This window comes from Molossus molossus, unplaced genomic scaffold, assembly GCF_014108415.1.
Source record: "Molossus molossus isolate mMolMol1 unplaced genomic scaffold, mMolMol1.p scaffold_m16_p_3, whole genome shotgun sequence".
In the NCBI taxonomy this organism is placed as follows: Eukaryota; Metazoa; Chordata; class Mammalia; order Chiroptera; family Molossidae; genus Molossus; species Molossus molossus.
Genome location: NW_023425366.1, coordinates 121,803,704 through 121,830,507, shown reverse-complemented (window position 1 = coordinate 121,830,507; position 26,804 = coordinate 121,803,704). Strand labels below are relative to the sequence as shown.

The 26,804-nt window shown below is 54.2% G+C and overlaps 2 protein-coding genes across 2 annotated transcripts; both read right to left on the bottom strand.

Annotated features, from left to right (window-relative positions):
- Window positions 1-5,881: 5,881 nt before the first annotated feature.
- On the bottom strand, window positions 5,882-9,214 carry MRPL28 (mitochondrial ribosomal protein L28). Its single transcript, XM_036278851.1, has 6 exons — window positions 9,159-9,214; window positions 8,717-9,014; window positions 7,797-7,949; window positions 7,316-7,450; window positions 7,139-7,225; window positions 5,882-6,429 (listed from the first exon to the last, which is right to left on the bottom strand). The coding sequence occupies exons 2-6, from the start codon at window positions 9,002-9,004 to the stop codon at window positions 6,322-6,324; spliced, it is 771 nt and encodes a 256-aa protein (XP_036134744.1). The 5' UTR covers window positions 9,005-9,014; window positions 9,159-9,214; the 3' UTR covers window positions 5,882-6,321.
- A 3,991-nt stretch (window positions 9,215-13,205) lies between these two features.
- PGAP6 (post-glycosylphosphatidylinositol attachment to proteins 6) lies at window positions 13,206-22,750 on the bottom strand. Its single transcript, XM_036280574.1, has 13 exons — window positions 22,630-22,750; window positions 19,234-19,411; window positions 18,954-19,146; window positions 18,580-18,707; window positions 18,112-18,380; window positions 17,698-18,017; window positions 16,363-16,453; window positions 16,157-16,280; window positions 15,578-15,714; window positions 14,849-15,027; window positions 14,634-14,780; window positions 13,868-13,984; window positions 13,206-13,543 (listed from the first exon to the last, which is right to left on the bottom strand). Exons 1-13 carry the CDS (start codon window positions 22,748-22,750, stop codon window positions 13,250-13,252), a joined length of 2,298 nt encoding a protein of 765 aa, XP_036136467.1. The 3' UTR covers window positions 13,206-13,249.
- Between the last annotated feature and the right edge of the window lie 4,054 nt (window positions 22,751-26,804).

Genomic DNA, 26,804 nt, shown 5'->3' with positions numbered 1-26,804 from the left:
CCCACTCCATCCCCTGCCTCCCAAACCTGAGGAGTCCCAGGTACCTGGGGCAACCTCTTGAGCTGCTAGCTAGGTGACCTCATGATAGAAGACAGGCCATCTGCCCTCATCCACAGCACATGCCCTCCAGGTCAGCCTGCCCATGCCCCTGGCTCCTCCATAGCCCACCCTGCACTTTGCTGTTCTGCGATGTCTCTCTCTGCTGCCTAGGAGCCCTGCGTGGCCATGGCCAAGTTATAAGTGTGTGATTATGCATGCTGCCCCCCCCCCCCACTCCGGCCCCTTTGTTGCTGCAGAAATCTGTCTTGGCAAACAAAAGTGCACTGGATTAGCCACAGTGGATTAACAGATTTGCTTCTCAGAGTTTACCTAATAACCTAACAATCGTGCCGACGGAGGCTTTGAACCTCTGAACACACTCACCAGGCCATCTGGGAGTTCTCAGCCGCTGTGGGCAATGGGATGGCAGTTGGGGTCATAAGAGGCAGCAGCCATCCACCCTCACACCCAGTTCTGTCTGTGGTTTAGCTTGTGCTCTTGGCTCTTACCAAGCCAATCTGTGCTGAACTTGGGGACTAGACCAGACTCCAGAAGGTGGAGGCCCAGGAGGAGGGAACAAGGCCCAGCCAGGATCACCTTCTAGAGGGCTGACTGCATGAGGCCAGGTGTGGGTGGTACAGACCAGGCCTCGCCTGCACCCAGCCAGGACCCCCCGAGCGTGTCCACACAGCACCAAGGACACAGCAACATGAAGGGTAGCCGTGGCGGGCAGGTGACACTCCAGGCTTCACTGTGCCGCTGCACACAGCCCCACTGCAGTCGCCCCACGATGCACACTCACTCACGCACACATGCACACGCGCACGCACGCGCACACACACACACACACATACACACAAGCATGTCTCTCTTTGATCTCCAAAGGACACTCCATTTACAAGCTCTTAATCGCAGCTGTCTTTTCGGGCCTGTCCTCTGAAGTCCCGAGTAATGGGATTTGGTGCCTCTGATCCATCTTGGGCTGGTCGCTCTCCATTATAGGTGGACATTTTTCCCCTTTTTTACTTTTTTTTTTATTCTCGAAAAAAATGTCTCTTAAATCTCACTGACTTGACATGGCTTGTCGCCTAGCCCTGGGAGTGGTGGATGGGAGAGGGGCAGGCAGCCGATATGCCAAGGGCCTGGCCAGTTGGGGGTCTTTGATGCCGCTTCTATGTGAAATCTAATGTGAAAGACCATGAGAGCGATTTTCGGGACCATCGTGCGGTGGATTCATTCTGCCTCGTGCTGTTTCCTTTGTCTGTCTTCCCATGACCCCTCCTTGGGACATTTGGGGAGAGGGTCTCAGGGTGAGGGTGCGGGTATGCATACACATGCATGTGAGGGTGCAGAGGACAGGACCTCAGCCATAAGAACAAAGGGCAGCAGGGAACATGTCCACCTGTCTGCCTGTCCATTCTTTCGTCCGTCTGTCCTTCCGCCCGCCCAGCTTACCTCACCTGCCTGGCTCTGTGTGCCTGCTCGCGCCCCACCATCCTGCGGTCCGCCATGATGGGCTTGGCCGTCTGTCTGAGCACTTTCAGCCACTCCAGGAAGCGAGTCCCTGCTCTTGGCCACTGTGTGGCTGGGAGGAAGAAGCGTGACTCTAGGCTGCAGCTCGGGCTCCCACCGCCGATTGGCTGAGGCAGGGACCAGATGACGGCCTCGGAACCCTATGGTAGCCATGGCAACCAGCCCCTTTAGATACCGCCACCCCCAAGCCACTCCTGACAGCTGAGGGAGCAGGCAGCGCCGCTGATGGGTCCACGCCAGGGTCCCCTCAAAGGGTGGGATCAGGTCTGGCTGGATGGTGGCAGTTCCTGCACCAGCTGTTAAATGTTTTCATGTGTGTGTGTTTCATGAATGTCCACTGTGAAGGGTCCCTGTCCGTCTCTCAGGACATGTCCCAGGTTGCTCCATACCCTGCCTGACCCCCTAGTGGAGGCAGAAACAGTGTCCTTGCAGCCCCTGCTAATAGGAGTTCAGGTTAGGCTTGCCCCAGGGGCTAAATGCCAGGCCCAGTCTCATGAGAAAATAATGAGTGAGAACAACAGAAAAAAGAACAGAATGAACTGCCCAACCCCAGGTGGACAGAGCCAAGCTTGTGGTCCACCTTAGACTCCAAAGGGCCTGCCAGCTCTATCTCTGCCTGCCCACCCCTCCTCTGCACTCATTAGTCTGTTGAACACACAAACACAATTACACAGTCCCCTCTCAGCCTTTAAAGGCCCTGGCATAGCTCTGATACCCACAGATCTTGTGTCACCATCTACCGGACTATGGGACTTCAACCACACTAAGCACACATTCTCCAACCCTGCAGAAATTGGCCACATACCCGTAACCTTGCACCTTGTTCTCCCCTTGACCAGCACCCCAGGCCCCTTGGTGAGGTCTTCCCAAACGTCTCAAGACAAGGACTTCTCAGCAAGGGCATAACACAGCATCACTAGTAGGTGCTACAGAGCATAGAGCATCTAAGAGCCATTCATACTCCATCTCTGTGGCAGCCCTTGGCCTGTCCAAATGCTCCTATGGATGAGTACCACCTGGTCAAGGCCCCCAAGAAAGCCACCTGAGAGCCCAGCTCACATCTGCTGAACACAGGGTTGCATAAGGAACAGCTGCCGGGATACGAGGAGTAGGTGTGGGCCTCAAGCCCCAGGGAAGAGGCCAGGACTGAGGTAGGCCCCCGGGGGCCCAGAGACTGCTGATGAGGCCACTGACAAGGCCAGAGGACCCAGGATCAAGGGGGAGCCTGGAACACAAATCAACAGAGGTCACACATCCAAGGGTAGGGGCTCAGGGCAGGCTAGGCTGGACCCAGAACCACAGGGCAAAGAGGCTGCTTGGGTAGCCCCTTAACTTGCTCACACTTCACACTGCCTTCACCCCAAGCTGCCTGGTCACAGGACTGAGCCCCCAGCTTTGAGGGCCTACCCCATAGGGCAGGATGACACCAGCAGCTAGGTCTTGTCCAGGAGTAAGGCCTGGGTCAGCTGATGGTGATAAAGGGTCCTGGACTTGCAGCTCCATTCTGGGGATCAGGATGAGCCGGGGAGGGCTCTAGTGTGCAAAGGTAGAGTGCAAGACAGGATAGCACAGGGCTGAGGTTGCTAGAGGGTTCATCTGGCCTAGAGCTCCAGCTTGGGGACAGTTGGTGAATGGGAAGAAGAGGGGTCTGAGGAAGTCCGAAGCTGGCAGAAGGTCCAAGGGGTGGCAATGGATAGTGAAGGTAAAAATGAAGTTCAAGCTCAGGCTCAGGGAAAGGCAGATGGTGCAGATGGGTGGGCCTCACAGTGGCTCCTCTGAGCTCCCAGCACCCTGATGGGACCCAGGGCAAGGACAAAGGTGCCCAGACCTCATTTTCTCTCTCCACATCCACCACTATGCAGCCACTGTGTACCAGAGCAGGACTCAGGTGACATCCTCAGGATGAAGAGTTAGGAGCACAGTCCTGAACTGGGCCCCACCCTTTCCGGGACTCAGAGACACCAGAATGAGACAGTGGACATACATGGTATTGATGGCCACTCTTTTGTCACAGGCCTCCACTGCCCCAGTCCCAAAGGACCCCTCCCCAGTCCATGGCCACAATGATGGTCCACTCTGTGTCCACAGCCCAGTCATGGCCCTTGACAGTGAAGCTGACTGGTTGGGCTGTTGTCATGTAAACACATGGGCTCCGCCACTCCCTGGGACACAGGAGGATCAAGAGGGCTCCTGGGGAGGGTCTGACCCAGCTGCTACAGGGACAGGGGTATGGGCTAGCGCAGGGCAGGTCTAGCTTCTATAGGTTTGACCATGGTCAGTACAAATGACCCCACAATCCAGGGGCCTAAGGGGCTGCAGGGCCTCATCAAGGGGGAACCAGAGGTTCTCAAACAGACACATCAATGGAGATTGGTGGAGGTGTGGTTGATGGGGTGGGGGTAATGAGGAAGGCAGCTCGGGCAGTGTGACCAGGGCCTGAGAGCGGACTATGTGGGGGGACAGGGACATGTGGCCAGATGGGCCCCAATGGCTCAGCTCCTGATCCCTGTGAGCACATACAGTCCATGTTCCCCTCCCCACCTCCACCTCTCAGAAAGTGGAACAGTACGGCAGATCCAGCCTGCAAGTGGCCTATTTTATTTGTGGTGGGGGATGACTCCGTCAATCGCTGAGGGCTTCTTAACCTTTCCTGAGTCAAAGGTATTTGTGAGAATTTGAAGAAACAAGCAGATGCTGCCTCCTTCCAGGAGAGCTGGAAGGCCACACTCAGACTGCCACCTCAGTCCAGCCACAGTTATCGAGAAGTGAGTGACCTGCTGAAGCCGTGCCAAGCTCCTCCCGCTGTCCAGCAGCATCAGAAGCCAGGGAAACAGAGCCAGCCAGGACTCGGACACTACCCTGGCCCAGCAGTGCTGACATGGAGACTGACACCCAAGTTTGTCCCCACCCTGTGCCAGCCCAGGTCCCTTGGGGACCCCAGGAATCGGACACATGAGCCCTACAGGTCCTGGGAGGAGCCCCTTCTACCTGTGGTCTTTGTTGGGGTATAAATCAGGTTGAGGAGTGACTGAGAGCCAAGGTCAATGAACTGAGGGCATCTGGGGTGCACACCACAGGGGGTACCCAGGAGACTGGCTGAGAGCTAGAAAGGGATCAGTTTGATTCAGTTCAGGGTTGATGAAAACTGTGATGTGATTATGAACATGGGGAGGGCTGGCCCATGCAGAACACAATTAGTCTGGTTAAAGCCAGGGGCTGTAGTTCAGACAACTAGGCTGGCCCATGCAGGTCCACCAGAGCTGAGGCAGGGCCAGGGGCAGGGGCAGGCTGGGAAATGTCAGTCTTTGATAAAATTTTTTAAATATTAAAAACTGTTCAGCCCTGGCTGGTTTGGCTCAGCAGTTGCAGCGTTGGCCTATGGACCAGAGTCCCGGGTTCAGTTCCCGCTAGGGGCACGTACCACAAAAAAAAACTATTCATAAAGTAGGGACATTACATGAGAAATCGCTGATGTATGGGAAGCATAAGGACACTATGGAAGAGTGTGGGACTGTGACAGTTTATCCAGCTATGGACAGAGATCTCAGGGATACGGCCCCCAGGGCTGTGACCCCAAGGCAGGCCCTGACCCTCGATGACCTCATGAGCCATGGGATCACAAGGGCCCTCCCGCAGCTGTGCCCACTGACCAGCCATGCCCACTGGCCAGCCATGCTCTTTGGCCAGCTGAACACTCCCTCTGGTCTCCACTACCAGGAACACAGCCCAGGTGTTGTTGCTTCCACATCACCCTTCAGGGGAGCCCAGCACCCCTCAGCCAGTTGTCAGGACCAAGTCAGAAGAACCCTTCCCTGTGTGCCCAGAGACCTAAATAGGTCTCAATGCTGGACTTCCAGGAAAGGGTCAGAGAAGGTCAAGGCACCCTCAAATCTCAGAGCGGGAAAGGCCTCAGGGTGACGGACCCAAAATCAAGTGTGGGGAGAGGGGACACCCAGATTGCAGGTCCAGGTAGCTGTGCTGACAGAGGTCTGTGTCAAGGTTTTCCTAGGATACCCTGCCACCTGCACAGCCTCTGAGGGCCCCTGCACCTCTGAGCTGGTGGGGAGTGTGAGGCATGGTCCCATTCACACAAAAGGGCATGCCAGCATGGCTATTTCCCAGTCACTCCCAGGGCCAGGCCACAGCCTCCCTGCCTCTGCTTTGGAAACATTCCAGAATAGGGAAGATTTACTATGTGGAAGGGCAAGCACCATCCTGCCCTATGGCAGAACACCTTCAAATTCTCAGGATTCTCTCCCAGAGGAAAGAAAAACATCAAAACAAACCCCAGTCCCACAGCTCAGCTGGGAACCACCACCCATCTCAGCCATGTCCAGGGTCCCTGGGGCAGGGCAGGGGGTGATACGGTCAAGGAATATGCAGGAGAGCTCCAGTCCTCCAAGTAGGCAACACACACGTGGCCCGGGTCAGACTTTACTCATGCTGCCCCCAAGATGTGGTGAACTTGTCTGGGCCTCTGCTGCAGGCAGTGGGGGATCTCAGAGGCAGTGAGAAGGCCCCAGGCCTCCAGAAATCCTGGAACCAGATGTCCATTAGGGCCTCCACAAAGTCCACCACATCCAGAAGCTTCACAGTTGCACACACAAGAACAGTTCACCCACTGCCCACAGTGGCTCTTGTCACCGCCCCAGACTGTGTCCACAGTGCCAAAGGTAGAGGGGTGAGGTGGCTGGGGGACAACAAAGTATATTGAGCCTGGCTATCAGGCACGGGTCAGTCACTGTGCAGTCACTTCCCGCTGGCTCTCTTCTGCACCACCGCTGGCTCAGACAGTGCCTGCTGCTGAAGCCGCTCAATTAGCTCCTCCACGTAGACCTTGAACAGAGGGACAGGGTCCTACAGGGGCAAGACGGGGTCACAGTGAGGCACTCTTGGGAGGGCAGAAATCCAGCTGCCTTTGGCAAAACACCAAGAGGAACTGGGCATGAGAGGACTGGGCCCCTCAGGCTTGGCCATAAGGTCAAGTGAGGTTGCTTGCCACCCCTTAGCTCCCACTCCAGAGGGTAGTCTCCTGTCCATAAGACAGGGACTGCCTTCCCTTGGGGATGCAGGAATCAGGCGCCTGCCCCAGTTCTTCTGCTTGGGGCCCAGTGGACAGTTAAACCAAGCAGAGGGAACAGGGGCAGCCAGCTGCCATGCCATGTGGGTGCTCTCTGTCCCAGCAGCTACCACAGGCTCCACTCCCTCCTAGGGGACAGACACAAAACACTCTCAACTGGGATATGCTAAGTGGCCAAGGAAACCAATAGTGCCAAGATTCCAGCTCTTATCACCGAGAGTCTTTCTGTCCCTGAATCTATGAAGTAGGCCAGAGAATGCAGGAGAGGGTCAAGACTATGCGGGGAAGAGATGTGCCATGTGGAATCCACAGTATTGTGGCTCCAGCTGGACAGCTGTGTAGAGGCAGCTATTTCCCAAGCCCACCTCATGTGGCAGCTCCTCGTCCAAGCTACCCACAAGGCAGTGCATTTCCCCATCCCATCCATCTGCTTGGCCCCTGTGCCCATCCAAGAGGGCAGAGCAGCTGGCACTCACACATGCTCACCTTCTCCTCCAGAAGCCTCTGCTTCTCCACAGCTTCATCCAGTGTCAGGCCGACCCACTCGGCCTCCTCCTCCTGGATGACAAACTCCTGGGCAGGCAGACATGGGACATGTGATGAGGCCAGGTGGTCAGCTACTGGGGCCCCTGAGGAGCAGGAAGTCCAGGCCCAAATCCTCACCTTGTATTTGTCATAGATGGCTGCCCTCCTCTCGGGATCATCTGGGTGCAGCTGAGGGTCCTGTCGAGCAAGCCTCAAAAGCATCCCTCGCTTCAGGTCCATCCCAAACTTGGAGCACAGGTCCTCCTTCGGGGTCTGGCAGGAAGCTATGAATGGGGCCAGGTGCTGCTGGCAGGGTCCCACCCACCCCACCAGCCAGCCCCACCTGATCCTCTACAGCAGTCCCCAAGCCAGAACAGAGGAAGGAAGAGCCAAGAGCAGGGGAGGAGGAGGCTGTGTTCACTTGGGCCCTGGAGGGCAACACAGCCACCTGTAACAACATACTCTCCTGTGGGCAGAAAGTCCCCACTGGGGCTGCCCGGAAAAGAGGCATGGTCCCATTCACATTTCACTGGTGACCCTCCACTCCAGAGACCAGTGTGCCCCAGCAGGTGCTGTGATCTAGCTTCCCTTCTCTGAATGGCCATCAGACCCCTCTTGCCTTCAGTATGTAGAAGTCAAACCCATAAGCCTCATCGATGAGGTCTAGGGTGCGCATAGTCACAGTTACAGAGAACTTCGTGTCCAGGATCTCACTGTAGAGCTCGCGCTGAAATAGCTGTGGCTTCCACACCTTCTTCACCCTCTTTGAGAGCTAAAAAAGGAAGATTCCTCATGAGTGTGGCTGCTTCTCCCAAAAGACCTAAGTGCGGCCCAGGCATAGAAACTCGGGACATAAACCCGTTGCCCATCCAGAAGTCAGCTTCTCCCCAGCCAACTTGGCACCCCAGACTTTGCCAAGGTTGCTGGTGTGCTTTCCAGACACACTACACACACAATCATAACTCCATGGTTCACCAGTCACCACATTCCACACCAGGGACCAAGAAGGCAAACGGAGGGGTCAGTCTGAAAGGCCTCCCCGGGAGGATTCAGCAATCCCTTCAGGTTTATCACCAGAGGCAGCAAGTGTTGAGCGAAAACTCAGGAGACCTGCCCCCAGGTGAGTGTCTCAGTCTTCCAAAATGCAATGAGGAGGTGGTAGTGCCAGCCTTGTCTCAGAAGTGTCAGAGGCAAACTACGATTCAAGCTGACAGATGGCTGCTGACCTCTCTGCCTCCCCCACACACACACACACACACTTGATCTGGGCCATCACCTCAGGGCCTCTGCACTCGCTGTTCCTGATATGGACCACCCTGTCTCAGGATACCCAATTGATATTACAAAAAGTAGCATTCCCTAGAATTGTGCCTCTTCGCTCTAGCATGCTCCTTTGAGAGACCTGTCTCCACCAGACTATAAGCTCTCCTGGGGACTGGTCGGTCTCCTTTTGCTCTCCAGGTCCCTCCGGAGCCCAGCAAGGTGTCCAGAGCAGCAAAACCCCGGGGAGTCCCCCTGAAGCCTACCCTGCTCACCCACCTTGTCGTTATTGACATATCTGTGGCCCAGAATCCAGCCCTCTCCGCCCCAGAGTCCCAGCTGGGACTCGCGGGGGTAGTGAATGGGAATGGGCACGTCCTCCACGCGCTCACGCTGCCCATTTCGGGGGTTGATCTTGAACTTGGCTCCGTGTGGCCTGTAGTGCACGGGAGTGGGCGTCCGTGCCTCCTCCAGTGAGCGAAGGTAGTGCTGGGGCAGGCGGGAGTAGATGCCCTCCCGCAGCCGTAGCCGCTTCCACAGAACGACAGGGAACTTGTGCAAGGGCATCGTGGCCAGCCTGGAGGGAGGCAGAAGACCACTATCACGCCGCAGCCTGGCTGACCCCCGCACTCTAGGGCGGCCCCGACCCCCAACCCTGGCTTCGAACACCCGCACTGACCCTGCTCCCGACCTCAACTCAAAAAACCAGACCGCGACTAACCGCTAGAACCTGAGTACCACTCCAAGCTCCGCGCCCCGCCGGAACCGGAAGTTGTTCTGCGGCGGATACTTGCCCTCCACCCATCACTGACTGGCTGCATAGCCCGTCCATCCATCCCTATCCCACCCACTTCTCCGCCTTTAGGGACCGTGGAAAACGTCCTGCGAAGATTTAGGCAGCTCTAGGCACCGTCGTCATGAGCGGCCGGTTTTCGGCGAGCAGCAGCCCCGGGTTCAGGGCTTGTCGTCCTTAGACCTACCTCCTTTCTTCCCTAAACGAGCGCAAAAAAAAAAAAATGTAAAAAACTCTTGCCATGAAATATACTGTATCCCTGCTCGGCGGTTGTGGCTTAGTGGTTAAGCGTGGACCCACGCACCAAGAGGTCGCCAGTTCGATTCCCCGTCAAGCCACATGTCCCACTTGTGGGCCAAATCCCCAGTGGGGGGCATGTAGGAGGTGGCCATTTGGTGTTCTCTCTCATCTATGTTTCTATCTCTTCCTCTCTAAAAATCAATAAAGTAAAAAAAAAAGAATGGAAATATACTATATCACTGGCCAGGTTGCTCAGTTGGTTGGAGCGTCCTTGGCACCAAAAGGTTGTGGGTTTGATTCTAGGTCAAGGAACATGTCTAGGTTGCAGGTTCGATCCCCAGTCCCAGCATGTGCAAGAGAACCAATCATGTTTCTTTTCTTCCTTCCTCTCTAAAATCAGTAAACATATCCTCTGTTGAGGATTTTTAAAAAGAAATGCCCTGGCCAGTTTGGCTCAGCGGTTAGAGCGTCCGCCTGCGGTCCGGAGAGACCCGGGTTCGGTTCCCACTAAGGGCACGTACCTCGGTTGCAGTTTGTCCCCAGCCCTGGTTAAGTTGTGCGGGTGGCAGCCACTCGATGTGTCCCTTCATGTCGATGTTTCTCTCTCTCTCTCCCTCTCTCTCCCTCCCACTCTACCTGAATAAAAAATGGAAAAATGTCCTCTGGTGAGGATGATAAAAAAAATAAAAAAATAAAAATAAATAAAAATAAAAATAAAAATAAATAAACCTGTAGAGGGAGCATTTGAGGTCTTGCTCCCTGGGGTTGTCATCAGTTTGGCTCAAATAAACTTTTTTGTTTGTTTGTTTGTTTGTTTTATCCTCACCCGAGGACATTTTTTTTATTTTTTGTTCAGATAGAGCCGGAGGGAGAGAGAGAGAGAGAGAGAGAAACATCAACGTGAAAGAGACGCATCGAGTGGCTGCCACCTGCACAACCCAACCAAGGCCGGGGACAAACTGCAACCGAAGTACATGCCCTTAGGGAGAACCGAACCCACGTCTCTCTGGACCATAAGCCAACGCTCTAACCCCTGAGCCAAACAGGCCAGGGCGGCTCAAATAAACTTTGATTTTTATTTTACTTATTTATTTCTAACCCAAGGATTTTTTTTTTTTTTTATCCTCACCCGAGGACATTTTTGCATTATTTTTTGTTCAGACAGAGCGGGAGGGAGAGAGAGGAAGAGAGAGAGAGAGAGAAACATCCATGTGAAGGGACACATCGAGTGGTTGCCACCCGCACTACCAACCAGGGCCGGGGACAAACTGCAACCGAGGTACGTGCCCTTAGCGGGAACCGAACCCAGGTCTCTCTGTACTGCAGACCGACGCTCTAACCGCTGAGCCAAACCGGCCAGGGCAGATATTTTTTTATTTATCTTCAGATAGAGTGGGAGGGAGAGAGAGAGAAACATTGGTGAGAGAGAGACACATTGACTGGTTGCGTCCTGCACGACCTGGACCAGGGCTGGGGCTGAACCGCAACAGAGGTATATGCCTTTGGCTGGAACTAAATCCGTGACTCATTGGTCCATGAGCCGACACTCCACTGCTGAGCCAAACTGGCCAGGGCTTAAATTGATTTTTAGAGAGAGTTAAAGGGAGAGGGATAAACAGAAAGCGATATCAGAGTTAAACTTGATCGGCTGCCTTTCCACACGCTCTGTCTGGGATAGAGCCAGCAACCCAGGCATGTTCCCTTACCAGGAATCAACCAGCAACACTTTGGTGCCCAGGACTGCACCCAACCAACTGAGCCACGCCAGACAGGGCTCAAATAAACTCTTATAAAAATGTTAAAATGTAGCACTGGCCTGGTGGCTCAGTTGGGAGAGCATCATCCCGTACAACAAAAGGTAGCAGGTTCAATTCCTGGTCAGGGCACATACCTAGGTCATGGGTTTGACCCCTGGTCAGGGCATGTACAGGAGGCAACTAATGGATGTTTCTCTCTCTCTCTCCTTCTCTAAACATATCCTTGGGTGAGGATTATACATATATGTCTATCTATATATAGATATATATTTGCAGAATTGTAAAAATTTTTTATACTCACCCGCGGACATTTTTCTATTTTTTGTTCAGATAGAGTGGGAGAAAGAGAGAGGAAGTGAGAGAGAAACATCGATGCAAAAGGGACACATCGAGTGGCTGCCTCCCACATGACTCAACTAGGGCCTGGGACAAACTGCAACATAGGTACATACCCTTAGCGGGAACCGAACCCGGGTCTCTCTGGACCGCAGGCCGACGTTCTAACCGCTGAGCCAAACCGGCCAGGGCTAATTATAGAATATTAAATTAACTAATCACAGTGAAATCAGAGCTACATAAAATTGTTAATGTTGCCCTGGCCAGTTTGGCTCAGCAGTTGGAGTGTCGGCCTGCAATATATACATATATATATATGTATATATATATATATGTCTTAAAATTTTTTATCTCCCAAAACACCATATATAAATGTTTCCCCTTTATAAGCCTAGAAAATGCTATGGTGGTCACGTGCAAGGTGACTGAAAGTGGGGAGAACTCTAGGGAGGCCACACCCTGGACAGGACCCAGAAGGGAAGCCCCAAGGGCTCTGACCCTGGGCCTCAGTGACTCTGGCTTCCCATAGCCCTGTTCCAGACCCCTCATACAGATAGCAGGTCACTGCTCCTCAGGGCAATCAGTGCCCTTTACCCTGCTTCCCCCACAGAGGAGGGAAAAAGGCGAGTCTCTCTATCGGCCCCCTTCCCAAACTCATGCTTGGGTCAATGCAGGGTGGCGGGCATCACCTCCACTCCTGACAGCAAATCAAAAGGATGCTCCCAGCCCTGGCCGGTGTGGCTCACCAGGTTGGGTGTAGTCCTGTGCACTGAAAGGTTGCCAGTTCAATTCCCCATCAGAGCACATGCCCAAGTTGCAAGCTCAGTTCCTGGTGGGATGTGTACAGGAGGCAGCCAATCGATGTTTCACTCATATCGATGTTTTTCTCTCTCTCCCTCTCCCTTCCTTTCTCTAAAATTCAATAAAATACCTTTAAAAAAAAAAAAAGAGGATGCTTCCCAGACAAGGGCCCAGGAATCCATGGGAAGAGTAGGGACACAGAGTTGGGACAGAGTGTGCCCTGTGTTGCTGGCACCCACAGAGCAGCTTGACAGCCCACTCCCCAGGATGCTCTTCACAGGGGCCTGCAGCTTCAAAGCTGATATCCAAAGGGAGGGGAAGGGCAGGGCACCATAGCCAGAAGCCAGCCTTTCCCATGCCACCACTCATGGCAGCGGGACCCTAGGTTCCCCAGTGCCTATTAACTCTCTGGTGGCCATGGTCACCTCTTACTACAGCAACTGCATCACTAGGGGGCATCCACATGCCCAAGACAGACTGGCATTCAGGGGCACAGCTCCCAGCCTCAGCGGTGTTGGGGGGCCAGTGGGAGGTGGACTCCTCTGCCTCCCTGGGCCTCCCATCACAGTCTCTCAGGGGAACAGAGTGAAGGGGGCCAGCAGAACACAGAGCCCGCCCCAAACAGTAACTATCGTCTCCAAGCAGCCAGGCCCTGGCTCCCAGGGCCACTGCAGAAACCAGCTGGGACCAGCAGAGGGATGGGGTCAGCTGGCAGCTCGCAGGCACAAGGAAACTGGGGGTGAGGTCTTCTCCTCGGGAGAAGCAAATGGGTGTGCAGGGCAATTTTATTCAGTTGGAAATCCATCTGGACAGGGTCCCTCTCCCTTGGTCCTGCCCCTGGCTGGAGAGGTCATCAAAGCTGTGGGTGTCCCTGAGTTGTCTGCATCACGTCATTGTGTATAGCTCCTCCCGGTGGTTCTTGCAGATCTGATAGTGGCAGGTAAGCCGTGAGCAGGCCCAGGGCTCACCATGCTTGTCACGTGGTGGCAGCAGGAATGCTGTGCTCCCTGCCAGCAGCATGTGCCAGATGCTATGGGTATAATAATAGTTGTCACTAGTCATCATGGAGGCGTAGATGGCAATGGCCACAGAGGCCATGGAGATGCCAGGCAGGAGGTAGAAGACCCAGCGTTGCCAGGAAGTAGGGTAGCAGTGGCGCCGGTGCCCACAGTGGTACACCTGGAGAGAATCATCATGAGAACATTGGCACAGGGGCTGCAGCTGTAGCTCCCAGGGGCCCATCCAAGTCTGAGCAGCATGACCATGGATGTGCGCCACTTGGAAGAGGCTCAAGAGCACAGAGACTTGACGGGTCCTCAGGCCCAGACCTTGACATGAAACTACACAAGGCCGTGAGTGGAGAACTCATTCAGACCCAGGACCAGAAACATGGCCAGAATCAGTGGACAGACTCTTTTCTCCCAGAGTGGGGGGGGTCTATGGGGAGCCAACACTCTCTTATTCCAATTAGCAGGAGATAGAGTCCGGGCAAGAGCTCCTTACCCACATGGTGACCATGAGTACCAAGGCAAAAAGACAAGGCCCCATCACATTCCAGATGCCCATGCGGTTCAGCTGCAAGGACATGGCGAACACCAGTGTGCCCAGTAGAAGCAGAACCTGAGCAAAACAGAGACGACCACAGGGTCACAGGAACCCCAGGCCAGGGTCGTCCATGAGGGCACAAGGTCCAGCAGGAGCATGTGACCTGGGCATACTGGTCATCCTGCTATCACCCCACTGCCCCCCAACACCTCCGCCTGCCCCGTTGGAGCTGCTAGTACACTGTTCTGCTCCGCTGGCAGGGAAAGAGGCACCCCTCCTCTAATTACTGATTCATTCTGAGGCACAACATAGCCAGGCAGGGCATCGGGTCACATTTCTCCATCAGCCACGCCTGACTGGCTGGCAGAAAAGGCCCCAAAGTGTTCTTAGCACCAGGCACTCCAGAGCAAATCTGGGGGCTTCTCAGGGAGGTCTGGCCTAAGACTGGGGTTCTAGGCCTCCTCTCTGAATAGAACTTTGGGAGAGAAACAGGCTAGGAAGGTCTTTGCGTAACCCTGTCTTCCACCTTCTTTTCCTGGAATCCTCCAAGCAGCCAGCACAGTCCCTTCTATCTGGCACAAACTTCTTCCAGAGGGAGACTGGATATTACAAAAGATGGGAGGTTTCTAACGGTAGCAGCTGAACCCTCTTTCTGGTCTCTCCCTCAGCACACGAGGACCTTGGTCCCTCAGAGCCCGGACCCAGGTGTCAGGAAGTAACTCACATATTTCAGGGCTGCCTTCAGCTGCGCCATGCAGAGGATGGTGACCCAGATGGACACCCCAGAGCCCAGGAAGTCACAGTACTGCAGTGTGTCATAGTTGAGGATGCACAGCACGGCCTCCCCCGGCTGGTCGCAGGCATGATAGAACTGCGGGGCAGGATGGTGAGCAGATGCCTGGACCTCCCCTACATCCCCATGGGAGCAAGCATGCCTACCATAGAGAAGAACATGGTGTAGGCGTAGACAGAGGCCTCCACCAGGAGGCAGCGGTACACAGAGACCGTGATGGGAGCCAGGAACAAGAGGTTGCTGAGGGTGAGTAGGAGCGCGGCTGCCCTCTGCTGGGCCACGGTCTGGGCTGTACTGTTGTCCGAGCAGCCCCACCCACACCAGCCTGTGGGCCAATGCAATGGTGAGGGGGCTGAGGGTGGGCAACTGAGGCCAGGCTAGTGGGGAAGGCACTTCTGAACCTCGGGGCCCATGCTCACCCATGGCCCTGAAGAGAAACCCCTTTCTCACCTAGGAGCAGGCTAGGACAGGTGGGGGTAGGTGTGGGCATGTGTGGATAAGTATAGGCTAGTATGGGCAGGGGCAGACAGCTATGAGGTAGGCATAGGCAGGTATAGGGAAGTGTGGGGCAGGTGTGTGGCATATGTGGGCAGGTATGGAGCAGATGTGGGCAGATGTGGGTTAGGTATTGGGCATGTCTGTGGGCAAGTGTGGGCAGGGGAGGCCCAGGTCAGGAGGCAGTACCATCTCTGGGGTGCCCTTCTGTGCTTGCATGGGAAATTGGAGGTATGTGGCAAGAGTAGGGAGAAGGCAATTGCCCTTGCTCTGCGAGGGTGCTCTCCAGCCTTGGCAGAGTGAGATGGACTCTTAGCGGAGGGCACAGGACTGGAAAGTCAGGGACAGGAGTGTCAGGGGCTTCTAGGTTTGGCCCTCACCTGCCTTGCAGCTGCAACCCGCATACAGGTAGCCATGTCTGCGTAGTAAGAGGCATTGGCCGTACGGCCCACAGTCGTTTAGGCAGGGCACCAAAGACAAGGTGGTCTCCACGAGGACGGAGGCTTTCTCACACTCCCTGAGAGGAAGGGGCCACAGGAAGGCTGGCTGCTGAGGTCTGCTGGCCAGTCTCTGCCAGTGCTCCAGTCAGACTCTGGACACATAAACCCAGACTTGAGGCCCCCAGGCTCTGAGCTCTGGAGGACAGCAGCCATGAGATCTGCAAAAGCCAAGATGTCCCTTCCCCATTGCACCACACTGCATCCCAGTCTGTCTAGGACTGTGTCATGAACTGGTCCCCTTCTTTGTGCCATGGCTCCCAGGGCTACCTGAGGAGGAGTGGCCAGGTGGAGAAGGGGAGTCCTTCATAGTCCCTGAAGGCAACTTACCCTGTGTGGCTGATAGGACGCTGGGTCACTGTCAAACTCAGATGTTGGCAGCCCAGTCATGGTCCTGAATGCAATGGTTCAACCACACAGCAGCTCTGGGTGGCACCCATCCTAGCCCCCAAGTTTACTTACTCAGGACTCTGAAGGCATACAAGCTGCAGGGAGAGGTACCAGTTGTCTGTCTCTGGGTAGGGGATGATAAGGTTGGCCTTGCGAGATGAGGTGCTCAAAGACAGGGGATAGCCCTGGAAGAAGGCTGCAGGAAGAGCAGGAAGGCCTGGTAAGAGGGGGCTGGAGGGCTGGCTGGGGTCACTTAGCCAGACGCTGCCTACCCATACCTGTGGTGCAGTTGAGTGAAGAGTTGAAGCTGAGGAAGGGTGAGGCAGCGTTCACACAGACCATTATCAAGGTGTTGTTGGAAATCACACTCTGAAAGGGACAGCCATACAGTGTCAGCCCTAAGTTCCCAGTCTGGTGCTGGGTGCTCTTTATGGCCCAGGGCCCACCCAGGACACTTCCCCCCTCCAGGCCCAGCAACACCCAGCCTCGGATCCCACCCGCAGTCCCATTTCCACAAGCACAGTCCTCAACCTGCTGACAAGGACCTATAAAACAAGCCTCCCTACCCTGGCCAGTATAGCTCAGTTGGTTAGAGCATCGTCCCATGCATCAAAAGGTTGCAGGTTCAATTCCTGGTCAGGGCACATACCCAAGTTGTGGTTAAGATCCCAGGTCGAGGAATATACTGGAGGCAACTGATCCATGTTTCTCTCTCACATCAATGCCCCCCACCTTCCTCTCTCTCTAGAATCAATAAAAAACATATCCTCAAGTGAAGATTAAAAAAAAAAAATGCCACCGCCCAGCTGGTGTGGCTCAGTGGTTGAGCATGGACCCATGCACCAAGAGGTTGCTGGTTCAATTCCTGGTCAGGGCACATGCCCAGGTTGTGGGCCAAATCCCCAGTGTGAGACATGCAGGAGGTGGTCATTCGATGTTCTCTCTCATCGATGTTTCTATCTCTCTCTCTCCCCCTCTCCCTTCCTCTCTCTCTAAAAAAAATAAAATTAAAAATTAAAAAAAAAAATGCCACCACTGCTGCCCGGCCAGTGTGGTTCAGTGGTTGAGCATTGACCAATGCACCAAGAGGTCGCCAGTTCGATTATGCATTATGCAAAGTGAAATAAGCCAATCAGAGAAAGGCAAATATCACATGATCTCACTTATTTGTGAAATATAATGAACAAAATAGACCCAGAGACATAGAAGTAGGGTACAGACTGACAAACCTCAGAAGAGGGAGACTGGGAGGAGGGAAGAGATAAACTAAAGAACTTATATCCATGTATGTGTAACCAATGGACATAGACAACAATGCTGGGGGGGCGGGAGGGATCGGGAGGAGGGTGTCAATGGGAGAAAAAGGAGAAACATCTGTAATAAAAATAAATTAATAAAAATAAAAAATACAGAATTTTGGCAAAAAACGGGCCTCCCTTTCTGCAACTGGTGCCTCTATCCTGGCCCAATACTTATTGGGATCACTCTGTTGCCTGAAAGGCCACCCCAACCCAGTGTCCATGATAAAGTCAGTGCAGAAAGAACTGAGCTGCATCAGCCTGGAGGGTCTGGGCCCTGAGATGAGCTGGGCCATGAGGCACTCACAAAAGTACCTTGTTGACCCACAGGGAGATGGTGAGGGAACCCCCACTGTCCATGCCCGTGTTGAGCTGCAGCCGCATCACTGAAGGCATGTCTGACTGCACAAGCACTGAGACCCTGTTCAGGGGCCAGAAGTGCACAAACACCACGTCCATGTCTTCCCGCATGACCTGGTAGCTCCTGAGGCAGAAGGGGCTTCCACCCACACTGCTGCTCCTGCCCAGGTCCTGGTAGCCAGGGCTTGGGGGCAGCAGACTAGTGGAAGCATTGCAGCTCTGGTTTGGATTGTTCTGCAGAAGATACTGGAAGTTTACGATCCAAGGTCTGCAGACTGTCAGGAGGACACGGGGCTCAGCTGGAGAAAGGGCTGGACATCAAAGTCAGGGGGCAGAGCCACCCGTACCCTGCCTCCCCATGAAGCCCACCTGTGAGAGCAGCTACAATGCTGAAAGCCACTAATACATGGGGCCCTGCCAGGCTCTTGGCTGTTACTTGCAACCACCGGTCCCAGGGTGGCGAGGGCAACAGCAGGTGGCAGGCCTGGGTGGAGTCAGTGCAGGTAAGCACCTTCTGAAAGTTGCTAGGCAGGGTAGCTGAGCCCACAGTGAGGTGCACCGGGCAGCCTAGGCTCCCGTTGGACGCACAGCCCTGCAGCTCCAGCCGCAGCTCCTGAGTGTACTCAGGGACGAAGATTCTACAGCCAAAAGGGATGAACTCACTCAGGCTCTGTGGCTTCCAATGACGTCCCCTCATCATTCACACTCAGGGTGGTGGTTCCACTTCCCAGCACAACCCAAGACCCAGAACCCCACCTTTCTCACCCACAGTGAGGACAGTGGTACCACCCACTCCATCAAACCAGAGACTGGGCCTCCACTGAGACCCCCACTCACTTGAGGTAGCTGGGGTGGAAGAGGAGGGTCTGTGGAAAGGGTATGTTGGGCTCCAGGATGGAGACCTCCACTACCCGCACAACCAGCATGTCAGGCTGGAAGGTATAGGCACATGTGGGAACAAAGCCCTAGAAAGAGAATGAGAAGTGGGGGAGGAAATTAGTAGGCATGAAATGGGGCAGGAGCAGAAAGCCCAGACCTGGGGTGAGGGAGAGAGGGCACGGCCAGAGAGCCCAGGCTGGGGGTGGTTGGTGGGGAGGCAACGCTGCAGCAGAGCCTTGACAAGGTCTTCCCCAAGGAGATAAATAACAGGGACCAGACATTCCTGCACAGATGTGTCCTGCCCTTCCATCCCTGGAGAGCAGATCCCTCACCTTCATCTCAATCTTCTGGGATGACGGGGGCAGGTGGGCAGCCACAAACCAGTCCCCAGGTGCTGGGTGGGAGATGTTGATGGAAGTGTTGCTCTGCAACATCTTGATGAGGAAGGAGGGCTGCATGGAGGTGTTGGCAGGGAAGCTGGTACCCAGTGGGTTGATGACAGGAGGGGCGCCATAGCGGAAATACCTGGAGGTGGGGATAGCAGGGCAGGCATCAGATGCGGGCCCTGGGCCGGGTTTGGGCAAGTGGGCAGACGAGCAGACAGGCACCTACACTGTGATTTCCACATTTGCACACGTGAGGTCACCACCCTGGGACACTTGCAGCAGCCAGTGCAGCAATACAGTATCCGGGGGCACTCTGAAGTAGAAGAGTCTGGCATTGCCATACCAGCTGTAGAAAGACAGCTTCTGCGGGGACTGCGAGAACTGCTCAGACACCAGCCTGAAGTCTGCAGGACGAAAGCACTGTCAACCAGATCAGAGGTGCCCCAAGGTGCCCCCACCCCCATGTGGGGGACAGACAGAGAAATTCAGAGGCCCTCCTGCCCCAGCATGGCCCCAGAAAGAAAGGACAAGGAAAGCCATGGTAGGCTGGTCTAGAGCCCCTGGGATGTCTGGCACTTCAACTTTGACTTTGGCAAAGCTTACTGTCCCCCTCCATCCCTTGGCAGTTGTCTCTGGCAACTGGTCCCACTTGACAGGTGAGGAAGTTCAAGTCTGGAGGCTGGCTCCCTATTCAGGCTCATGATGACTTGGGACACAGCTAGACCAAAGCCTGAGAACCCCTCACCCAGAGAGGTGGCAAGCAGAGATTCTGGGGTGAAGGGGACTCCAGGGTAGAAGCCTCGCTAGTCATGGGAATCAGGGGACAGCTGGCCCCCATTGTGCCCATGGCCTCACCTGGGGCTCCCCATGCCCCAGTCTCTGCAGTGACTCTCAGGCCCTCACCTCTGTGGCCCCAGCCCCCTGCTCCCCTCCCTTACAGAGTCTAAAAATTTGCCCTCACTGCACACTTCCTGTCATACCAGAATTTCCTAGACCAGCCCTGAGGATTTTCTGAGACTCAGCATAGAGGTGTAGGCCTCACCTGGGTTAGGCCCTTCCTGGAGTGTCCGCTGACTAGGATACAACCTCCATAAGAAATGTCCAGGTGTCACCTGCCCCATGAATAAGTGAGGGTGCCCAGCAGGACCCTCCCTATTGGGGCTCCCACAGAACAGGCATGCTCTGCACTGCAATAGGTAGACCACCAGGCCTGGGATCTGGCCCAAAGGTGCCTAAGATGGATAGCAGGTATTCTGACCCAAGTACCAGCTCAGGCCTTATGCCCCGAGTGACCTTGGGTGTCCCTTCCCCTCCCTGTGTCCCAGTTTTCTCATGATTTGGCCCAGGTGAATAGCACCTCCCTTTGGGTGTGCCCCCCCCCCAAGGTTAATGGATGTTAAAGTGCTTCTTGACAAAATACACTCTGGACACAGCAGAGGGCAGCCTCACTCTCCTCCAAGCTGGGGGTGCCTCCCTCTATCCTGCTAGGAGAGTTGCTGGCTCACACAACCCCTTCAGTGTGTGACAGGTTAATAGGTAAGTGAGCCAGGTGAGCAGATGGCTCTCCTGCCAGCCTCCTGACCCTCCAATGGAGGAACCTTGAGAAAATATAACCACCCACTTGCAAAGCCAGTCTGAGCTCCAGGGGAGCCCAACATGGGGAGTTAGGCAGAGGTAGGTTCCACATAGGACACACTCCAGACTTTCCAGGTAGTTGCTAGCCACCAGGTCCCACTCACCGGGCTATGGCCTGAGGAGGCTAGGAGCCACTGAACTAGCACAGACTTTTCTCCTGGGGCTCCTGCAGCCCCTAGGATGACATGACAAGGGCCAAAAATCAAAGTGCTGGAAAGTGAGTCAGGATAGTTCCCTACCCCCACCTCAGGACCATGAGACCTCAGAGAAGCAGTCAGCCAGAGGGGTACCCAGCCTTTGGTTGGGTGCCCCGAAGGGGAGGTCACATTGCAGTGTAGAGTCCTGACCTGAGAGAGGCAAGGCCTTCTGGCCCGCCCAGCCCTGGACATACCTGGAACCCAGCTGGTAGCTGTGAAGTTTCAGCAGGTGCACAAGAGATAAGAGATGTGCTCAAGGTCACCCTAAGACCCAGTGGTCCCCACTCCCAGGGCTACAAAGCCCCTCTAGCACACCCCTTAATCCCTGCAGCCCCATCTCCCTGCCTAAGATGCTCACACTGTTACCTTGGTGAACATAGCAGGCCATTAACACATGGGTCTGAGCCTAATGTGGAAGTCACATAGCTGATAACAAGGAGCAAGGGCTATGTGTACCCCTGTCCTGCTCCACAGTCCCCTCCAAGGACACAGGGTTGTGGGGAGAACAAAGAAAGCCCTTGAGCCTGTCCTGGGAATTTGAGTGAGGGCACCCTGTCTCACACCCTCCAAACCAGGACTGGCACTTGGTGCAGAGACCCTGCACACCATAGTTCCCAGAAGCCAGGGCTACACTGCTGCCTGCTACTTGAGCAGGCCTGGGAGGTGAGGAGCTGCCCCAGGCATCCATCTCCATAAAATGCCCATCAGTAATCCCTCACCCCACCTCCCAGGATGGAGAAAATAAGAATGGCAGTATCTAATGGAACAGCTTCATCAGCAGTCATCTCCGAGAAACTGCCTTGCATTTCAAGATCAGAAGCCAAAGAAAGGCATAGTCCTCAAAGAAATAGAAGCTTGGAGGAGCAAGATTTCAGAAAAGGAGGAGGGGCTGGGAGTGAAAAATCAAGGGGAGCTAGTCCCAGACAGTGCTGGATAAGCTGTCTAACTGCCAGGGGGGAGGGGGGTGCATCTGGGACCTTGAAGCCCTGCCAGCCTGGCCACATGGCCTTCTAGGAGTGCCAGGCCATAGGAGTCAGGGGAGCTTACTCAACAACCCCAGGCAAATCCCTGATGGGCAGCACCTTCTGGTCTAGCCACCATCTTGGGTCACACAAGGTTGGGACCTCTCAAGGGTGCAGAAGTGTACATGAAGGGAAGCAAGTTCACCAACATCACTGAAGTACACATTTCCTGAGAACCACCCTAGCCTACCAGGCTACTGGGGGCCACCTTGTGAGTCCCTCCAAGAAGCAAGGCCAGCTATTGAAAGTGACTGCAGTAGGGTTGGTTGGTGGTCACTGTGTGAGGGGTGGAAACATGACACTCACCTGGGCCCCTGCTCTGGGATCTATGCAAATTTTCTCATCTCTGCACCTTCTCCCAGGCAAGAAGCCCACCCCGACTCCTGTAATCGCATTGCTTAACCCTTCTTTTCTGCAGCTTCCCAGCTGGAGTCTCAGCTGAGTCGCTCTGGACCCCCCCACCGCCAAGTCCCGGCGCGAAACCTTCGTTCCTGACCTGAATACATTGGAAAGAGGGAGAGAGAAGGGAGGGCGCACTCCAAGGGGCACGTCTGGCCTAACCCGGCCCTCCGGACAGAAGAGGAACACACGCAAGGGACTGACCTGAGCCGCCAACCCAGGGTGGAGACCTGGGCACTGCATCCGCGCCAAGTGAGCGCACAAATGCCCCAAGGTGAGTCACAATCTCTGCCCCGCCCCCAGCCGCTCCTCCACCCTACCCCAAGCCTGTGCCCCCGGGATGGCGCTCGCAGGTCCCCGCTCACTCACCACTCTTACTGCTGTCGCCGGTGGCAGCAGGAGGGGACCGAGCAAGCAGCAGCAGCAACAGCGGCCCCGCCACTGCCACGGCCACCACCGCGCCCCCGGTCCCGATCCCAGCCCGCCCCATAGCTTTGCGCTCCGCCCGGCACTACCGGGACCGTGTCCTTAGCCGCCTGCTCCCGCCGCCGCCCGGGCAGCCGCCGTTGGCACCACGGGCTCTGCCGCTGCCCCGGGCTCCCATCGTCTGGGCCGGTCCCAGGCACCGTCGCCCCAGGCACTTCCGCCTGCGAGGCCCCGCCCTGCCGGTGGCCGGCTGGAGAGGGGTCCGGGGAATGTAGAGCGAGGAGCCTGGGGGGCGCGCGGGGACCAGGATCCGAAGGAGGACGCGGAGGACGTGTCTGTGACGCGGGGCTGGGAGCAGGGCGGGAAGCGATGCGGAGTCAGGGGCTACGTGGGATCAGGGCTACGCGGAGCGCGGTGCGATGTGTGGTCAGGAGTAACGCGTGCCTGTGGGCTGACGTGGAGCCAAAGAGCGGACCCGAGGCCGCGGTGGAGGGGAAGGTGGACAGAAGCGGTCCTGGGCCGGCATGGGGACCGAAGGGGTGCATGAGGAAAAGGGGTCGGAGGGAGGTAGCGCACTGAGGGAGACCGCGTGTGCAGGAGGAGGATGCACGGCGGGATGGATGGAAGGTCATGCGGTACGCGCGGAGAACATGGTATGGGTGCTGGGATTCCGGACGTGAATTAGAACGCGCAGTATATTCCAGATGGCTGCGGACGGTCAGAGAGCTCCAAATGCTTCCTGGAGGCGCTGGGTGTGCGCTAGTGTTTGTGGGTTCACTAAATCTTGGGCCAGGCGCGGCGGGGCAGGCTGCGGAATGACTGGCGGAGAAGCCCCTACCGTCTGGTGAGTCACACACCCAGTTTCTGCGCACCTAACAGAGCTGAACTCCCGTGCTGTCACTCCACAAAGCCACAACGATTTTGTGTAAAAACAAAAATACACACAATTGAAAGGTTAAAGGCTCCGTGGACATGCAGGAATTTCACACTGGTTAGTGGGACTAACTCCTCACCCTTTACATTGGGATAGATCCCAAACACTAGGGATTTAAGCGTAAATAGGAAACAATCTAGGACTAGAAAAAAACTTGGGTAAGATTTTAGAGTATTGGGGAAGCGAAGGCATTTCTAAATATGGCCCCAAACTCAAAAGTTTTTAGAGGTAGGACTGGAAAATTCAACTAGGTGAAAATCGATGTTTTCTACAGAGCAAAACTACCTAAGTGAAGTTAAAAAACAACAAACAAACAAAAAGTAAGCCATAAACTGGAGAGGACATGCTTGCACCTTGTATTATAAAGGGCCAATCTTAATAAGATTAATAAAGAGCTCTTACAAATCAATGAGAAAAAACCCACCCTCCAATACAAAACTATCTGAGAATATTCCTGGAAAGGAAATACAAATGAACAGGAACAGGCTCCAACCTTCCTCCTTAGAATTCTAAATTCAAATTAAAAAGCTCCCAGCTGGCCCTGGCCGATTTGGCTCAGCCGTTGGAGCCTCGGCATGAGGACCAGAGAGTCCTGGTTTGGTTTCGCCAGGGGCATGTACAAAAAAAAAAAAAAAAAAAAAAAAAAAAAGCTCCCTGATGCCTTTTTTCTTTCACTGAACAGATCTGCAAATATCAGAAAGTTTAATCAAATCTAAAGGGTGAGATTGTGAGCCTACTGACATTCTTACCTTTAGTGAGCCTCCAGGAAGCGTCTGAATTCTGAGTATGCAGCCTTGCCTCAGTTATTCCACCGTTATGCATTTTCCCTGTGGAGATTGGTCATGATAGGATGGGGTACTCCATTTATAGATGCCCATACCATGACTCAAATATGATTCTTTTTTTTAGAGAGACATGGATTGGCTGCTCCTGCATGCCCCCCACTGAGGATTTGGCCCACAACCTGGGCATGTACCCTGACTGGGAATGGAACCTGTAACCTCTTGGCACATGGGTCGACGCTCAATCACTGCGGGCTCAACCACTATTATATAGTACGGCTGCAGAAGGAAACTCTGAAGCTCTGTGTACCGGTTGGAAACAGTATACCAGATTTAGCTTTAGCTCAGAAAAGAAAAGAGCAGAACAGTGTGTTCAGATGGCTACCACTTTTGTAGGAAGCCATACTTTTTTTATATACTCTTGTTTCTTTTCAGATCGCATAAATCTTTCGCCTTTTTTTTTTTTATCCTCACCCGAGGACATTTTTCCATTTTTTGTTCAGATAGAGCGGGACGGAGAGGGAGAGAGAGAGAGAGAGAGAAACATCGACGTGAAGGGACACATCGAGTGGCTGCCACCCGCACGACCAACCAGGGCCGGGGACAAACTGCAACCGAGGTACGTGCCCCTAGCGGGAACCGAACCCGGGTCTCTCTGTACCGCAGGCCGACGCTCCAACCGCTGAGCCAAACCGGCCAGGGCAATCTTTCGCCTTTTTTAAAAATTTTGATTTGCCTGGTTGGTGGTGTTCAGTGGATTGAACGATGGTCCTGGTTGGATTCCCCATTTGAGAGAGAATGTGCCTGGATTGCCCGCTGGGTCCCCAGTAGGGGGCGTGCAGGAGGCAGCCCATCGATGTTTCTCTCGCACAACGATGTACAGTGATACCTCGGTTCTCGAACGCCTCGGATTTCGACCAAATCGGTATTCGACCAGGAGATTCGAGAAACTTTTGTCTTGGAATCCGAACAAATATTTGGAACTCGAACTTCCGAGATGAGCCGAGTTGAGCCGAATGGCGTTCATTCGGCCCAGCGCGCCTTGCTTGCGTCACCAGTGTGAGTGCAGAGAGAGAGTCACGCTTTGTGGAGAGAGTCACGCTTTACACTGAATTTAACCCTTAGACATACTGTACACTTTTATTTCTTGTTGAGACTTATGTTTTTCTACATATTATATACAAATTAGGCCAGTAAATAGGCATTTTCTGGGGCTTGGAACGAATTAATCCAGTTTCCATTATTTCCTATTGGGTTTCATTGCTTCGGTTCTCGAACAATTTGGTTCTCGACCGTCCTCCTGGAACGAATTATGTTCGAGAACCGAGGTATCACTGTATCTCTCTCTCTAAAAAACCAATTAAAACATATTTTAAAAACATTTTTAAAAATTTGCATATTTGAAAGGCATAGAATGACTGGAAGCTTCCAGCAGCAAGGGCACAGGTTTACACTGGAGGAGGGAACCATTTAGCTAGGGATGGGATGGGGGGTGCTATACCTGTTTGTACCTTTTGAACTTTATACTGGCGGGGGTGGGGGTGGAGTAGGGTGGGGGTGGGGGTGGGGGTGTTGTAAACTAGAAGGAAGGGAGAAGCTGACCCACCAAGCGCAAGGCCACTTAAGGCTAGTGAAGGGGAGTGGACGGTGGAGGCCTAGGGAGGAAAGAAGCCCAGGGAAGAAGGAAGCCAGAAATATGAAGCACAAAAAAGACCCTTTGTTCCTTTGGAATTCTGGCTGGGCCTTCCTCACCCCTGACAGCAGGGGCTCCTGCTGTTCTGAAGTTAAAATGACAGAGATCAGTTCTGGGTTTTGCTGAGCTGTGATTTTAGTGCACTACCCTCACCCAGTTATGCCGGGAATAGCAGCTCAGCTGTAGTCAACACTGGGGACTGTTCAAAGACCCATTCCCAGGCCCAGGCCGGGCTCAGAGCTCCCCCGACCTCCCCAACAGCCCTTCTCAGTTCAAGGGCTTCCCCTGAGGTTTCTGTGCCCAAGTTTCCTACCAGGTAAGAGGGGAGGCAGCAGACACTCCCCGAACCCCATGCTCCATCTATGGGGCTGATTAATTTGTAGGTGGATAAGGAGCCCTAGACTGGAGTCCGAAGACCTTTGCTAAGTAACAGCATTAGCAATGGAAAGAACCCTAGAACCCACCTTGAGGGCTTTGTTTTAAGGCCCAGTGACCAGAGGGCTCTGTCTAGAGGCTTTTGCATATACACAGTTCTGTATTCTATCTCACAACATACAGAAAAATAAATTCCAACTAGATCAGATGGTCAGCTGCTAAGAATGAAATTATTAAAATGTTAAAAAGGAAACTTAGAATATAGACCTGGAACACCATGAAGGAAAAGTTACTTATTTGACTACATTTTCTTTTTCTTATTTTTAATTTTATT

Bases quoted from the DNA above. Each gene is read 5' to 3' on its own strand.
- MRPL28 (XM_036278851.1), bottom strand. From the start codon at position 9,004: ATGCCCTTGCACAAGTTCCCTGTCGTTCTGTGGAAGCGGCTACGGCTG. The intron at 7,950-8,716 runs GTGGGTGAGCAG...TTCCTTTTTTAG, and splicing joins GATATGTCAATAACGACAAG to CTCTCAAAGAGGGTGAAGAA. The intron at 7,226-7,315 runs GTGAGGATTTGG...CTGCCTGCCCAG, and splicing joins CCATCTATGACAAATACAAG to GAGTTTGTCATCCAGGAGGA.
- PGAP6 (XM_036280574.1), bottom strand. From the start codon at position 22,750: ATGGGGCGGGCTGGGATCGGGACCGGGGGCGCGGTGGTGGCCGTGGCA. The intron at 19,412-22,629 runs GTGAGTGAGCGG...TTCGTCCTGCAG, and splicing joins CGGCGACAGCAGTAAGAGTG to ACTTCAGGCTGGTGTCTGAG. The intron at 13,544-13,867 runs GTAAGGAGCTCT...GATTCTCTCCAG, and splicing joins TACTCATGGTCACCATGTGG to GTGTACCACTGTGGGCACCG.